The following is a 17,211-nucleotide window of genomic DNA, read 5'->3' as shown; positions in this document are numbered from 1 at the left end:
GACAAGCCAAGCCAGCTACTGCATAAATTAGCTTGCTCTGGGGCCATCCTTCCTAAGCTAAGACAAAAATGTGTGAGCCAGCAGCTAAAAAACTATGAGCTAGCTCACACTAACTCAGTTTAGAGGGAACACTGCTCACAAGGCGTCCTCAGCAGGCTCTCCACCTTGATGAAGATTGGATTTTGGATCTCTGAGTTATAGCCCCCCAAAGCAGGTGTTCTCAGGAAAGCTCAGCTCTAGCTTCATGTTTGATCTTTGAAACCAGCAAGGAACACCTTCCCAGTCCTTTGTACTGCTTATCATAGACAAGTAGTGGGAATGGGCTTTTTCTGAATAGCCCTTTTCTACTAAGCTCCACTTCATATATTAATGCATCCCTTCCTGAGATGATGGAGCAGATCACTAATCTTGCATGTACATTTGAATGCCTATACATGAGTGCAGATGGGAAGTGTGAACTGTAAGGATTTGTGTCTACACCCAAATGAAAGACAGAGTGGCCTGTTTGCTACACAGATTGGGCATAAAGTGCAAGACGATGGGCTAAACAGGAACAAGGTACAGTGGCCTAGTGCAATGCCATGGCACACAAACTAACTCTGGGTTTTGTCAGCACATAAGCATTTGCGTACAAATTTTTGTGACAGAAGAACCATTCACTTAAGTTTACTGAAGCTATAATCTTGTCATGTATGGGTGTCTTTGATTTGACACAAAAATGAAAAGGAATGGCCATGTATATTTACTCACAGCTAGATATGGTTATTTGACTATTAAGATCACTGGATGAAGAATTATTTGAAGAAGAATTCCAGGTAAGTATGAATAGTAAATCTCATATGCTGATTATTACAGAAAACAGTTGTGTTGGTCTGCAGTAGACTAGATAGATTCAAGTCCAGTAGCACCTTAGAGATCAACAAGATTTGTGGGATATAAGTTTCAAAAGTCAAAGCTCCCTGAATCTAATTTCCCATACACTGAAGAGATTAGCTGTGCAGTCCTGAACAGAGTTATATCCCTCTAAGCCCATCATCTTAGATTGACTTAGAATTGTATTAGTACTAGGGGAGGGATGGTGGCTCAGTGGCAGAGCATCTGCTGGGGAAGCAGAAAGTCCCAGGTTCAATCCCTGGCATCTCCACACAAAAAAGGTCCAGGCAAATAGATGTGAAAAACCTCAGCTTGAGACCCTGAAGAGCCGCTGCCAGTCGGAGTAGACAATACTGACTTTGATGGACCGAGGGTCTGATTCAGTATAAGGCAGCTTCATATCTTCATATGTACTGTCTAGAACAGGAGTGGCCAAACTTGCTTAACATGAGAGCTACATTGAACAAATGTTAGATGTTTGAGAGCCACAAGACATGAATATCAGATGTTTGAGAGCTGTAAGAGAGGGAGGGAGGGAGGGAGGGAGGGAGGGAGGGAGGGAGGAAGGAAGGAAGGAAGGAAGGAAGGAAGGAAGGAAGGAAGGAAGGAAGGAAGGAAGGAAGGAAGGAAGGAAGGAAGGAAGGAAGGAAGGAAGGAAGGAAGGAAGGAAGGAAGGAAGGGGAGGTGGAAAGAAAGCAAGAGAGTCAGTTTGGTGTAGTGGTTAAATGCACAGGCTCTTATCTGAGAAAACCGGGTCTGATTCCCCACTCCTCCACTTGCAGCTGTTGGAATGGCCTTGGGTCAGCCATAACTCTCATAGGAGTCCTTGAAAGGGCAGCTGCTGTAAGAGCTCTCTCAGCCCCACCTACCTTACAGGGTGTTTGTTGTGTGGGGGGAAGGTAAAAGGAGATTGTGACCACTTTGAGACTCTGAGATTCAGAGTATATGGCAGGATATAAATCCAATATATATTCAATCTTCTTCTCCTTCAACTTTATCTTTGAATGGCTGGCTTGGCGAAGTTATTTGCCTTCTCCAAGCTGACTGGTGAGGGCTTCAAGAGCCACACAAAGTATATGGAAGAGCCTGAGCCACAGTTTGGCCACACCTGGACTAGAATTACCCTGCAAGTCATAAATGGAAGAACTGACGGAAACAGATCATTCTTTTTAGATGTTATTCAGTGGGTGCAGTGATATCTATATTGATTGGATTATTTGTGTAAAACATGCAAGACAAATTACTTGAGGGAAGTCAGCTCCTTGGCTAGGATCCCACTTCCTTCCTTGCTTGGCATCTACTCTTCAGGGTGGAAATTCAAGACTTTGTCTCCTAACTGCTAAACCATAAAATCAAGAAACTCCTGAGAACAATATCTGTTGTGATGCTAGTACTGCCTTCAATAGGTGACACAGCATTGTTTGGCCATCATTCTTTGATCCATTGCCCTAACATCGCTTGCCAGAACAAGTAATCACTGAAGTGAAAAAGGAGAGACATGGAGTGTAGCAAAGTACATTAAAGAGCTGCAACAAAGCACTTCAGGGGAAAACCTCAAGAGGTAACACAGGAGCCCTCAATGCTACACAAGACAGAACATTTTCCACAGACCACAGCATTGCTCTTTCAAAACTGATGTCAGCACAATTGACATGTTTGCTTGTGGTTCATGGCAGTTTGAACATATTACAAGGCAAACAAGGAAGAATATTTGTAATGGGAAGCTTTCCTTTTGATAGGAAGATGCCTCACAGTGATTTTTAAAAAATCACAAAACCCACTTCCCTCAGCTTTTATCTACAAAGAACATACATCCTCTCCCAACTTCTTCTATCAGAAAAGACAGGCTGGAATGTGCCTCTAATTTGAACTACTGTCTACAATATGATCATCTTTGAAGCTGGGTTTAAATTTCAAAGCCTTTGAAGCCTTTAAATCTCAGAGATGAGAACAGCCTACATTGCAACCTGACACCTAAAAATACCCACTGCGTCACTAAAAATGTACACAAGATAGCTGTTCTTCTGTGGTTTTCTTTGCCAGTCATCCATCATACAAATAACATTTGTCTTATTTTCAGTATGCAACATGCACAAAAAAATCCAGCTGCATTCATATTGATCCACAGGAAAAAATGATATATTTATTAAATTAAGCTAGTTCCTACGAATTAGGCCACTTCAGGGCTCCTTCATCCTGCTCAAAATTTGTATATATGTTTATATGTTATATATAGTACTTCGCCCTTCACAAGGAAACTATGCCTCTAAAAGCATCTCCCTGAAACTTCCTACTGTTTGAGGAAGTGGGGTAGAGTGATGCTGATGGAGAAAGAAGCCTCAGTTGCTATAGATTGCCTTTAGACTAGAAGAGGAGCCCTACCAACAGGAAGCAGTAACTGGCCCACAAGAAATGTTCAAGACTGACAGAAATAGAAAAGGTACCGATTCGAAATTGCACCCATCTTTTTTGCTCAGAAACTATATTTGCTGTAGACAAAATAAAAGTAGCCAATGTTTTTGATAACATCTTTTGGGTTAATATCTTTTTGTAGTTTCTTTTTCATCGCACATTTCTAAAATGGACAAGTTGACAGTGAAACATTTCTTTTCTTTCTGCAGTAACAATGAAAAGCTATGGTATCCATTGTTTTGTGAGAACAATATCAACATTCAGCATTGCTCACAGGAACATTTCAGTGGGTTGTCATGTGTGCCATTTACTAACCATTCACCTGAAGAATGTGGGTCTGATACAGTTCTTCATAGCCATAGGCATGACACGTGTAATTGCCCATGTGAATAGTTGTTACCTTGGTGATGTAGAGAGAATCATCTTCTCCAAAATCCTGTAGGTAACAAAAGACAAGGGAGGGGGGGGGAGAGACCTATTGTTTAGAAAATTTGTTTTAAAAGCTGCAAAAAGGCTAAGCTAACACTTTTGATTGTTTTGACAGATTCTTGGCAGATTCTTGAATTTTGAGTACTATGTTTTTATCTATGTAAGTCAGGAGGCTGAAAGGAATAAGAGACCACTTGTAAACATTTACAAACCCATGAAACTAAAAGTGATTCAACTGAAAAGCAATTTTTTTCACAATTCATGGTATAATAGTAAATTTATGAAATGATGATGATCTAGGTCCATGATTTAATATTTGACAACTTAATTGGAAAGCACATGCTCTTTTTCAGGTATGGTAATGTGCAGACCTGTAATGTAAGGACCATGACCTAAATTCTAGATGAAGAATTGAAACTGGCTTTCATGTTATCTACAAAATACTTTCCCTTCGTTATATCTGTTTGGCTCAAAAATTCTTGCTAGGAGTTAAGGAGATTGAAAAAAGAGTATTTCCTTTTTAAAAAATAATCCTTTTGATTTTTAATTAGCTAAGTTTGCAATTTAAACGATAATATTAGAAAAGGTTTAACACTTATAATTTCAAATTTTGGACCAGTCAACATAGTCTTCTGTTTATCAGAGTTTTAGAAATTATGCTACCTAAGCATTGAGAAACTAAAACATGAATCAGCTTCTCTTCCATTTCATTTGTATAGATTTGCCAGGCATAGCGACCAGAAGTTGGGGTGGGAACATGATGATAGCAGCAGGCAGAAACCATGTGATATCACTTCCAGGGAAACCAAGAAGTGAAATTGCAGTTTTCACTGGCAGTGACACCATACCTCTCTAGGAATCACCAAAACACCTATGGTTTTATCATAGAGATTTTGGTGATTCCTAGAGAGATGTGAAATCACTTCTGGTGATTTAAAAATATTTTCTTTTGCCTGCAGTCTGCTGGAGTGCCAGTGAGCAATGCCCACCCCTCAGTGGCAACCCTATATGCATGCAAAGTTATGTTATATTGTGCTGTTAATACTTCTGTACAAAACCCAGTAGACTATATACTTAATTAGCTGAAAAATATTTTCCCCTTTAATTAGCTCAGTACATATAATGTATTAAAACCTTTCTACAGAGTACACTTCGTCCACCTGACTCCCGTATACATGTGATAAGAGCCGGTTTGGTGTCACTCACAGTTGTCTCAAGAGCAGATCTCTCAGAGCTCTCTCAGCCCATCTACCTCACAGGGTGTCTGTTGTGGGGAGAGGGAGGAAAGGAGATTGTAAGCCACTCTGAGACTCCAAGTGAAGGGTGGGTTATAAATCTAATTCTTCTTCCTCTACTGTGGCAACTCTAGCCTGCCTCTTCACCGGCATGGATTGACAGCGCATTGTCAAGAACAGAGAAAGGAGGCACCTGTATGCAACCTTGCCAACATTTTCTTACTATTTCCTAGGAAGGAATTAGTGTGGTCACTTGAGAGTGCTGTGTAGAGAAGATTCCATGAGTGAAAAGGCAGGCTAGAGTTGCCACTAACATTCCAAAACTCTGACAATGGAAGTAAAACATGAGACTTTACATGAAACCTCTCTAGAAGTTTTAGAAGGGTTGTAAGTTACAGGAATTTCAGCAAGATTTACTATAACTCTGTCTGCATGTAAGTTACAGAGGTTATGGATAAGACACTCTCACAACTCATTATAAAGCTGTTCCATATGCAAAAACTTTCCCCACACAGCTGATGTTCTCTAGACTGGCACATTGATTTTTAGAGACTCTCTAGTTTATTTGAATCTAAGCTTGTGTAGGGACTATCCAATATGGAGTGGAAATCAAAATGAGGGATGGAAGGATTGAGACTGAAGCTTGAGAGCACACCCACACCCAAATGAAAACAAGTTATTTTGGCAGTCAAAGAATCAACCACCATCATTATTGTGTACAGAGAAATGGTGTCACATTTGAATTCTAGATTAGAAAAATTCCATTTTAATTGTCTTTAAAATTATTCTCAGTATTGTGATCCTGAAGTAATCCATAAAGAAACCAAGGCAGCTGAAAGTTTTCTCTTTAGCTGCTATTTGTTTGCAATTATACTGTCCAATTTGTGTCCATTCATACTATTGACAAAGATTGTCCCTTAGAGCCCTCTAACCATAGCTCTTTGTGAGAGTGCTCAGGGCTTTATTACACTTATTTTTCAGAAGATCATGCTCTTATATTATTTTAATGCTATATTCACACAGTGTCAGATGCCAAACTCATTCTGCCTTGCTTTTTTCCTCTGAAATAAAAGTCTCTGTTCTCTAGTGAGTTTCTTTAACATTTTACAGATACTCTTGGAAAAGAATATTGCTTAAATAATCCCAAAACACTTTCAAGCTTTGTTAGTTTTTTAAAAAACAGTGTTCTAAATTGATCTTAGCTTGTTTTGTATTCAATATTTTAAAAGCCACTATTATGAACAGAGAATTTTTTTTTTTAAACTCAGTGTCTGGCAAGCTGTCAAGTATTTTTCTGTGTCCTTTCCATGATTGCTCTAAGGTACTCATCTCTTAACACAGGCATTTCATATCTAGTTATCACATTCTTTCTTTTGAGCCAATGTGATATATTGGTTAAAATATTGGACTGAGAGTGGAAAGACCCACTTTCAAATGTCCACACAACCATTAAAGTCAGAGGGTGACCTTGAGCCCAGTTACTTCTGCTTAGTTCAAGCTACCTCAAAGTGCTGTTGTGATGAGGTCAAAATGGAAGAGGAGAGAATATGCATATAATATAGTGGGTTCAATGCATCGATGAGGCGAAGCCACTGTAAGAACAGCTCTTTATTAGAAGCAGCATGGTAACTGGCTACACCAACAAGACTAAGGGACCTGCGGGCCCAACATATATACAGCTCTGGTTCCTGCGCTAGCGTGTCATTGGGCCATTCAAACAGTCAGGGGACCTGTGATTGGTTTAGGGCAGCAGGTATTTTGGATATTGCTGTCCATTGTTCCCAAGTCCCCAAGCTCTGCTCTCCTGTCTCCAATGAGCCAGGTAGGAACTACATATTCCAGTTCAATACATAACAATGCATGCCACCCTGATTTTGCTGAAGAAAAGGTCAGAATTTAAATATGATCTTGTATATTTCAGGGTGGTAGTAAATGCCTGGCGGAAATTTCATGGCAGGTACACATTCAGTCACAAAAACATTCCTCATTCCAGTATTTCTTGTTCAGTTTCTGCCCGTCACACAGTTGTTAAAGACAGTGGAAGCTGCCATTGATATAATTTTTTTTGGAAACTCATGCTGGGGGTTTAGCAGTTCAGTCTGAAGGTAAGCATTACACTGCTGCACCAGAAGAATAACCCTGCTTTTTTGCTTCATGACGCTGCTTGGAGCTGGGCTGCTCACTATAGGAATGATGATCCCTGTGATGACAGTAATGTCTATACTGGTTCACCTACTGTATTTCTGGAGCAGTGTTCCCTCTAAGCTGAGTTAGTGTGAGCGAGCTCACAGTTTTTTATCCTCTGGCTCACACATTTTTATCTTCGCTCAGGAAAAATGGCCCCAGAGCAAACTAATTTATGCAGGAGCTCACGACTTTAATGCCTGTAGCTCACGAAGTAGATTTTTTGCCCACAAGACTCCACAGCTTAGAGGAAGCATTGTTCTGGAGTATGGTTTAATGTTGGTAGGTCCTATGGATTTAGGAAGTGGTGGAAAACTTTTTGTAGGGCAGAAATTCACATGTCCTGCTTTATGTCTCCCCTTGATTTCCTTCTTCTACTAGCACCAGCTTCCAGTAGTTGATAAATATTTGCTTAAAAGGTGACATGAAAGGCCCTGTCAGCTTCCCAATTTGATGATGATCAAGTGCTACCATTGACAGTAATTGCTGGCAGCTGTCAAAAGGTTGATGTCAATCTCATCTAATGATACTGGCTTAGCCTTTTAGCCCATCAAAACGAATCAGATGTGAAACATTCTACATAAAAGAAGTGACCAGTTTTGTTGAGCTGCAAGATCTGTGTTAGGCACAAGGCATGGATGTTCACTCTGCAATCATATCCATAAACCCCCAAATTTTTACAATTTTTCATGAAAATTCTTATAAGCCCTAAGATGCTTTTCCTTGTGTTCATTGCATGGTCATTTTGCAAGAGATTAATCAACTTGATGCCAGGCAGAGATTGAATTTCAAAGAAGAGGGCCTGCAACAAAAAGGCCACTTTCCTTCTGACTTTCTGTCTCTCCTTTGAACTCCTTTGTACTGGACCCATCCAATACCTTGGCCTCAAGCTGCTATGTGAGAACCAGGGCTTTTTTTCTGGGGGAATGTGCCAGAACAGAGTTCCAGAATCTCTTTGTGGGAACAAAATTCTCAAAAAAATGTCTAAAAGTTTATGAGGGGGCAATGGGGGAGGGTGACATCCCTTGTGACATCATAAAAATATTAAAAAAATTAAAAAAAAAAATAAGATTTAAATAAGGGGATGCCCAGTAGTGGCTGTGGGTGAGCGGAGAAGCAGCCAGACAGCGCAGGGGACTTATTGCTTTTGCCAAGGGAGACCACTTGTTGCTCCCTTGAGAATTCTGGCATCTCTTTTTCTAGAAGAAAAAAAGCCCTGTTGAGAACTATATTCTTCTTTGGGGGTCAGAAACAAACTAGTAATGAATTAGGATCTTTAAGAATGGATGTGAATATGATCTATTCTAAAACCTATGTCAACAAGCTTGACAATATATTCTTAGACAGCTGACTTTCAAACGTAGGCAGCCCCATATACAGTAAACTCATCTGAAAGTGACTATGACATAGATAATGGTGACCAGATACTAAAGAAAGAACCAAAACTGGCAAATCTGCTGAGCCCAACTTCTTGGTTAGCTCTACTGTCAGCAAGCAATAATACCTTTTACTATTTTCCCCTTGTGATAGGGCTGTCAGTCCCCTCACCCATCCAGCAGGTAGATTTGGGGGGTATTCTGGGGGTGGTTGAAGACATCACATGACATCATCACATCAGGGACATCACACAGGGAATGCTCTATTATTTGGAAGAAATGCTATGGTTTTTTCACCCCCACAACCATAGAGTTTGCCCGAATACCAGAATGTCCCTGCACAACATCTCTCTTGGGGGATGAGGTTTCTTTGCTGGCCAAAATGGGGGAAAACCTGCTGGGACCTGGGGGCTGGTAACCCTACCTTGTGATGACAGCATGTCTCCAGACCTAGAAATTAGGGACTTAAATTTCACACCCTACAAATTAACATTGTTGTTATAATTGGGGCTTTTGGGACTGCATAATTTTCTACTCTTCAATGAGGGCAATGCCTGAACTCTGGGTTCCACCTGGTATTTCCTTGGCCTCTGACCAGTTTCTAATCTATCATTTCTGGGTAAGGTAATTGAGACTGTGGCGGCTGAACAGCTCCAGACATTTCTAGATGACACATTGGTGCTGGATCTATTTCAATCCGGCTTCCACCCCGGGCACAGGATGGAGACTGCATTAGTCACCCTCATGGATGATCTCCACAGGCAGTGGAATATGCCCCTAGAAGAGCATTACATTCCAGTAATCTTCTGGTGGTCCTCAGCCTGGGAGAAATCCAGCTGCCCTTGACCAGGGCCAGGGCTTTTCCTGCCTTGGCCCCTGCCTGGTAGAACTTTCTGCCAGAGAACATCTGTATTACATTTCCATTCGGTTTGCATGGCAGAGATGTTCTACCAGGTATTTGGGTGAGGACAGCAATGGTATGGCACTCTCATACTTTTCACACACCCCTTTTTTCCTCTCCATATCTCTTCTACCCAGGGGGTTCACGGATATTGAATTAATTGTCATCTTGTATATAGGCTGCAATTGTGTCTGGAAACTTTAATATGAAATTAATTTCATCTGATTGTATTTGATTTTTAGGTAAGCTGCCCTGAGCCTTGCCCCCAGGGAAGGCCGGTCTAGCAAATTGAATGAATGAATAAATAAATTATGAGGGAATCATTGGCTTGAAAGAGTCACACAGTAGAGTTGATGAAAACAACTAAGGAACAGATTAGAATAGAAGGTTAAGTAATAATAGAAGCAAAAGTTTGATTTAAATTGATCTTGTACTTGTTAAAGATAAAATAGAATAGGGGTGGACAGAAGACGGAATAGAAATTGTGGAAGCTAGCTATATAGTTGAATTTATTTGGAGGGACTAGCGGAGATATAAATATAAGAATAGAATAAAATAGGGAGTGATACTCCTGAGGTTATAAGGATGAGCAAAACAACTAAATCAGATAAGAAAACAACTCCAAACCCCTCCCCATCACCATTGCCTAACCAAGGTAAATCAATTACAAATGTAATATCACAAGAAGTGATGAAAGAAATGCAAGCTAGCTACCAAACTATGTTGGCAACAGGGTTGGCATAGATCTCAGAACAAATTAAGGGCCTGAATAATAAAATGGATGGAATCCAGAATCAATTAATAGAAAATAAACAGGAGATAGGTAAACTTGCAGAAACTACAACTTTTAGCTGCTTTTGACAGGAATACCTAAACCCTCCCTATCTTCAAAATCCCTAAAATCCCTAATGGACTCCTCTGCCTAACCAGCAGATCTCAGTGAGAAAGGTGGACTATAGCAGGGCCATGTCATGTCCCTTGGGTATACTTTCCCTCCAGAGTTATCCACTGAAACTCTTGGTCCTAAAATTGAAAACCCAACTTTTAAAAAGATCACCAATAACAAATGACTGCTCCATTGTTTTTCCTGATAACCTGCTTCAATGTCCTTAAGCATTTCAACACTGACTATGAGCATTATTATTCCATTCCATTCAATGTGAGGATTCCTGTTTGTTTTTTTTTAATGGAGGACTGTGCTACAAAACTATTCCAGGGCTTTTTTTGTAGCAGGAACTTCTTTGCATATTAGGCCACATACCCTTGATGTAGCTAATCCTCCAAAAGCTTACAATAGGCCCTGCAAGAAGAGCCCTGTAACCTCTCGGAGGATTGGCTGCATCAAGGGTGTGTGGTCTAATATGCAAATGAGTTCCTGCTACAAAAAAGCCCTGGGCTTACCAAATGACCTACTAATCTGTACAGCAAAAATAACTATCTGATGATTCTTACAGGATATCACAACAAAATCACCCCACATTTAACAAGAGTGTCTTATGCAAAACCTGCAGGGCCTGTCACTGAAAATTACTTTCCCCATGCTCATCAAAATGTTCCTAATCAGGATCAGGTCTGAGGATTCTATTTCACTCTAGATACCTTTAAACCACTAACTAGTTATGAAGGTAGAAAGCCAGCAGGGGAGTGAGAGCTATCAAATGTTGTGCAGAGAGTGCCACATGTACAATTATCTATCCATTGGGTAGAAATTGTGGGTATGTGCATGGAGCTCATGGCTCTCAGGGAGCAGGTTTATTCCTTGATGCTAGGGTTCCCAACCTGGAGAAACTGAGGCAAAGAGAGAGGTTTGGGGAAGACATCCTTAGGGACTTATAAGAGCAATCCCAGCCCTATGCTGATAGCCAGGGATCATTTTGTAGAAAAATAGCTAATGGTGGAGCTCATTCAGGGATTGTTATGCAGCTGCACCTACTATTCAATGGACAAGGTGGGGAAGAGGAGGGGGAACCCTCAGAAAGGTTCAGGAGCTGCGCTCCTGTGAGCTCCTGCTGAATCTGAAGCCTGCTGATAGCCCTTTCACCCTTGTGGAGAGTGAGAGTCTCGAGGTTGGAGAGCATCAGTTTGAGGAGGATGGTTGTGATCCCTTAGAAAGGATATCTTAATTGGGCAATGTATTGAGGATATCCTATCACACTTAGGATACCCCTGGGGGGCTGGCAGGAGGTGGACTTCTAGAAGTGGGTGACTCAATAATTAGGAATATAGATAGTGGGTCTGTACCAGGAATTTTGACCACCTGCCTAGTGCAAAGATTGCAGACATCACACACTGTCACAATACATTGACAGATAATGAGGAGAAGTCAGCAGTCATGGGGCACATTGGCTCCAATGACATTGGGAGTTGGGGTGTGCATTCGGTTCAGCTGAACCGAATAGACTGCCGAACACCCCCTGATTCAGAAGTATACGGAGCCGAATACTTTTGAATCCAATTGGAAGGCATTATATGGGAGCCGTATACGGCTCCCCATATACTTCTGAATCAATATTCGGAAGTATACGGAACTCAATGTAAAAGGCAGGAAAGGAGCTTCTGCAGCCTCAGGGAAGCTGCTTGCCTCCTTTCCCGCCTTTGGAAGCCTTTTCCTGCCTCTCCCATAGCCTCCCTGGGATCAGGGAGAGAGGGGGAGAGGAGCCCCAGCAGCCAATCCAAAGCATGCATTTGCAAAATGCATTGAAAATGCATGCTTTGCAGGGCTGTTGTATAGCTGATGGCTGGGCTAATTCCCCAGCCATCAGCAACATTGTTGTTCTTTTGTTTACATGGATATCCAAGTAAACACTTTTCTGGCCAATCACAGAGCAGTGGTTTTTTGGAAACTGCTCTGTGTAGGGCCAGAGAACCTTTTTAAGGAGTCTGCCTGGCTGGACTCCATTCCATTACTGCTGTGAGAGATATTGTACGGTGCTGGCCCTTGGCCTCAGCTGCTGCTGCTCTCTCTCAGCCTTGCCTGACCTTCCTGGAGAAGTCATCTAAGGTAAGACAGTCTTGAGGTTCTTGTTTTTATTTTAGTTAGGATAAAAGTAAAAGGACTTTTTAAGATTCAGAGTCTCTTTACTTATCCAGATTTGGGTGGGTGGGTAACTTATTTGGGGTTAGGGGGTTCTGCTGCGGGTGGGGGCCGGGGGTGGGGGGGTTGCCAATTTGCCTATATCTTACTTTAGTGAGAGGACTTTTAAAAGTGCAGTGTCCTTTTACTTTTCCTGATTTGGGTGGCTTGGATTTCTTGGGGTTGGGGTTAAGGTTTTTTGGGGGGGAGGGGTTGGTTAAGTTCCTGTATTGTTAAAAGTAAAGTTCTTTTACCGTTTTAAAAGGATTCTGTGTTTTATTTGTTGCTGCTGTGTTGTGCTGCTGTTGTTCCTTTTCTCTTCTCTTCTGGGGGGGGGGGGCTGTTTGGCCTAATTTTTATTGTTAAAAAGTTCAGTTTTTTAACAGTTGAGTTCGTTGGCCTTTTCTCAGTTGGATTTGTTTGGATCTGTTGCTGTTGGTTTTGCATCCTGTCCTGTTGTCCCTTTCCTGGTTCTGTTTTTTTTTGGGGGGGGGGGGGCGGTTAAAAGTTAAGTTTCTTTCTGTCACTTTTTTTTTATTTACCTCTGGTTGGTGTGAGGGGGTTCGTGTGTGGGCTGTGTGGGGTGGGTCACTTTCATGTTTTTATAGAGCTATTTTTGGAGTCTGAGGGTGCTTTTGGTTTGGCTAGGGCCACTAAATAGGCTGCCCCACTAATAAGGGTGTTTTTAGGGATTGTGTTTTTTGAAATTTTTTAAAAAAATCCAGTTTAGGGCTTTATCTTCTTTCAAAATTCAACTAGGCTAGATAGGGGCAATTTAAAAAGCTTTTAGGTTTCTCATAAAAGGCAGTGTGACTACTAGGCCACATCAGGCTCCATTTTAAAGAGACTAGGGTTGCAGTGCATCTTGCTTTCAGCCACTGAAAGCTGGTGTATCCTTAGATTTCCATAGGGTAAACCACAGCTTCTCTCTAGTTACAGGGGACACCTGATTTCTAGTTTGCAAGGAAACCCGATTTGTCCCAGGATCTAGTTAGGAGAAGTTTAACTAGGAGGATATAACAAGGATTGCCTTCATCTCAAGGTAGCCTTTTAAAAACTGAAGCCAGGTAGAGGCAGGATCACCTAGTCTCCTAAACTTTACCAGACTACAACCCCAACCCAAAGAAGGACAGGTTAGGGACCAAAAAAACAAACAAACAAGTTTTGGTGTGAGGGTTTTTAAAAAGAAGTCAGGGCACCTGTTGATTCAGGGTACAGTGTAGTGAGTTAAGTTTGTAAAAAACCCCACTCTTAGTTCAGGTTGTGTGAGACTGGCCACGGGTGACATGAGTGACAGGCAGCAGAAGAGGGGCCCTGGGGGCAAGGCCAAGGAGAAGACTAGAGGGGTGGAGGAGAGGGGGATGTGGAGGACCCAGTTTTCCCCATCTGTGCATAGGGCCACTCCACAGCTGCCTTTCAGCACTCCAACCTCTGGCCGGAGTGTGATGAAGAAGGCCTGCCTTGGGCCCTTCATCGAGGATGCTGCTGGGGCGCCCCCAGCAGAGGTGCCATTAGGTGCTGGCACTGAGCAGGGGTCTGCTGCTCGGCAGTCTCTCCTCCAGCTGATGTCGCTTGGCCTCAGCAGCTGGAGGAGGGGCAGCAAGAGCAGCGCTCCTTGGAGATGAGCTTTGGGGACAGTTTTCTGTCCAAAACGATCACCCCAAGGAGGGTGAAGAGTGTTGTGTAGGCGCTGGAGGAAAAGCTGGTTGAGGAAGACCAGCCCCCTTCTTCGGTTCCTTCAGGCACCAGCAGTCCTTCAGGGGATGCCCAGGAAGGGAGGACGCATGGGGTGGAGGGGGAACAAATGGAGACACATGAGGTGCCTCCAGCTCCGCCCACTTTTCCCCGGTAGCCAGCCCCTCCTGCCACTCCAAGACATCATGTGTCTGCCCCGAGCATCTCACAGGAGGTGGCTCTGGACACCCAAGCTGCTGGTCAGTTTGGGCATCCATACACCTCCAAAGTCTGGAAGCATTTCCGACTTATGGAGGATCTACACTATGCGCAGTGCCAGCAGTGCAGGGCACAGATCAGTTGTGGGCGGGACCCTGCCCACCTGACTCCGGGGGGGATGCGGAACCACCTGCGGAAGCACCACCAGGCGGTGCTTTTTAAGGGGGAGAAGCAGGCTGGTGCTGGGGTGCCCAAGCGGCCAACACCACCCAGCCAGGAGGTCTGTCCCACCACAACTACCTCCAGAGTTCTCCAGGAGAGCTCTGCGACAGGCAGGGACGCCAGGCATCTCTGCCTGAGATGTTTGGTGGGGGTGGCACCTGTGTGCCAAGAGGGGGGATCAGGTACAGCAGGAGGGTGATCGCCTGGAACCTTGCCAGATTGGTCGCCCATGCGTTTCCATTTTCAGTGGTGGGGAATCTTGGGGTGCTAGGGTTGCTCAAGTACCTGGCGCCCTGGTGCAAAGTTCCTGCTAGAACCACCATTAGCAGAACCATTGTGTCGTCTGTTTTCAGGGCGACTAGATCTGTGGTGAAGGAGCATTTGTCCTGTGCTGCCGGGGGGACTGTTCGTTTCACCTCAGATATCTGGAGCTCCCAACATGCATTTGAGGGGTATCTCTCCCTGACTGTGCATTGGTGGTAACCCAATGAGCTGCAGGGTGGGGGTGGCAGTAGCAGCAGGGAGGGTCAGGGCCGCTAGGTCAGCTATCGCTGGGCCTTGCTGCAAGCTGAAGCAGTTGACGTGCCGCACATGGAGCCATCCTCTCACGGCAGTTAGAGGGCTGGGTAGGCAGGGACATTGCCACAGGCTTCGTGCTGACTGATGGTGGCTCCAACATCAAGGCGGCTGTCCAGCGTCAGGGCATAAAACACCTTCCTTGAGTAGCCCACCTTCTCCACCTCATGGTTAAGGATGCATTGGGCCAAATGAAAAGCCAGGATCATCGGTATCTAGCTGTGACCCATGAGTACCGACTTCTGCTTCAGAAGTGTTGGCACATCACGGGTCACTTCTCACGCAGCAATACGGACTTGTATCTGCTGCATGAGAAACAGACACTGACAGGCGTGCCAGGGCACTGCCTGATCGGTGACATCAGCACACGCTGGAACTCCACCTGTGCCATGCTGGAGCACATGGTGGAGCAGAGAGCAGCCCTGGATTCCTTTGTCTCTGAGACGAGGGTCTTTTGGGATGATTATCATCTCACCCAAGAGGATTGGGTGGTCATTTCTCAGACTGTGGAGGTTCTTGGGCCCTTCAAGACCCACACAGAAATGTTCTCGTCTGATACGGCGAGCATCGCACTGGTCATCCCCATGGTCCACAAGGACCTGGCCTCGTTTCTAGTGCCAGCTGAAGGCCATGCAGACGTTCTTCCAGCGGTGTGCACCCTGGTTGTTAGGCTGCAGGAAGGGCTTGAGGCCTGCTTTCAGACTTTCACCCAGGATAAGATCTACATGATGGTAACCATGTTAGACCTGTGCCTTAAGGGCACGATCGGCGAGCAGGCCAATGAGCTCGATCGCTGGCGAGACGAGCTCTCTCAGAAGGTCGAGTCATGCAGAGTCAGGGCGGGCCCAGCGCCAGTAGCTGAGGAGGAGGGGGGTGGAAGCAGCTCATCTGCCACTTCTACTGCTGTTCATCCCCAACCTCACTGGCTATGCAGTGTTTCCCACTAGACACACGCCAAGAAGAGTGCCGAGATGACACTCATCGGGCGGCTCATTGTCCCCTCTGAGAGTGGTAGGCCCCTGAGAATGGAGATGGGTGCTGCAATGGTGAGGGACTATCTTTCAGAGCCCAATGAGCCACAGGAAATGTCTCCTTTGGACTATTGGGTCGCAAAGGAGGCGGTCTGACTGGCCCCCTCCTACTTGGCCACAGTGTTCCTCTCATGTCCACCGACGAGCATGCAGAGCGAGTGCATCTTTTCACATATGAGCGACATTGTCTGCCCACATCGCAATCACCTGCAACCCTGGACAGTTGAGCAGTTGGTCTTCCTGAAGGTCAATTTGCCTCTGTTCAGCTCCCTGAACGTAGACTTTGAGAGTGAATGAAGTGAGCACCTACTTGTGCCTGCATCCTCTCTTGGTCCACACTTAGAAGGTGGCCGCAAAACACTCTCCCACTAAACATAGGCTAGAGTCCAAAAACAGCCCAAAAACTCACTCACAAATTGATTGACAGTGCACCCCCACACCCCTCATCCATCCTCAAACCAAAAGTGAATGCTGATTTAAAATCTGCAAAGCAGTCCAAATTTCCGCAGTCCCCATCCACACATGCTTAATAATACTGAAAGGGCCATTACAGCCCCAACTGTAACCGACAGCATCCACAGGCCCAGACAGAATAGCCCAGGGTTTTTTTCAGGGGCAGAAGGAAGAAAGAGGGAGATGCCACTGATGATGGCAGGCAGCCATCAGCCATACCAATGCTGAGGTCCCTCTAATGGGACAGTGATAGCTGGTGTGTTGCTGCTGAGCTGAGAAAGAAGGAATGGTTCCCTTCCTCTCACACAATCTGAGGCTCTCCCAGTGATCTTCCTCATTTGGGGTGCAACTCTGGTGCACCCTGGGTAACGCAAAAGAGCCTGGACCAGCCAACCATCCATCACTCAAGGTAAGTCTAAATGCTTCTTGCTTTGTGTCAGATACAGAATGATATGGAGCTAGGTGTGGTCCACCGCTTATCTTGTTTTTGTGTTGTTTGGGGCAGGGCTGGAGAGCTGGCATCTTGAGCAGATTGTGTTTTGTGTGGCAGTGA

General features: G+C 44.2%; 1 protein-coding gene across 2 annotated transcripts in view; it reads right to left on the bottom strand.

The window, feature by feature from the left end:
- Positions 1–17,211, bottom strand: part of FSTL4 (follistatin like 4) — a 944,621-nt gene that overhangs the window by 65,666 nt on the left and 861,744 nt on the right. For both annotated transcript variants that reach the window (XM_060240476.1, XM_060240477.1), the window contains exon 7: positions 3,601–3,721. In XM_060240476.1, the coding sequence (XP_060096459.1) occupies positions 3,601–3,721 (121 nt within the window). The remainder of the gene's footprint in view (positions 1–3,600; positions 3,722–17,211) is intronic.

This window comes from Heteronotia binoei, chromosome 5 (genome assembly GCF_032191835.1).
Source record: "Heteronotia binoei isolate CCM8104 ecotype False Entrance Well chromosome 5, APGP_CSIRO_Hbin_v1, whole genome shotgun sequence".
Taxonomy (NCBI): Eukaryota; Metazoa; Chordata; class Lepidosauria; order Squamata; family Gekkonidae; genus Heteronotia; species Heteronotia binoei.
The sequence above is the reverse complement of the archived record's forward strand: the minus strand, read 5'-3'. Positions and strand labels throughout refer to the sequence as shown.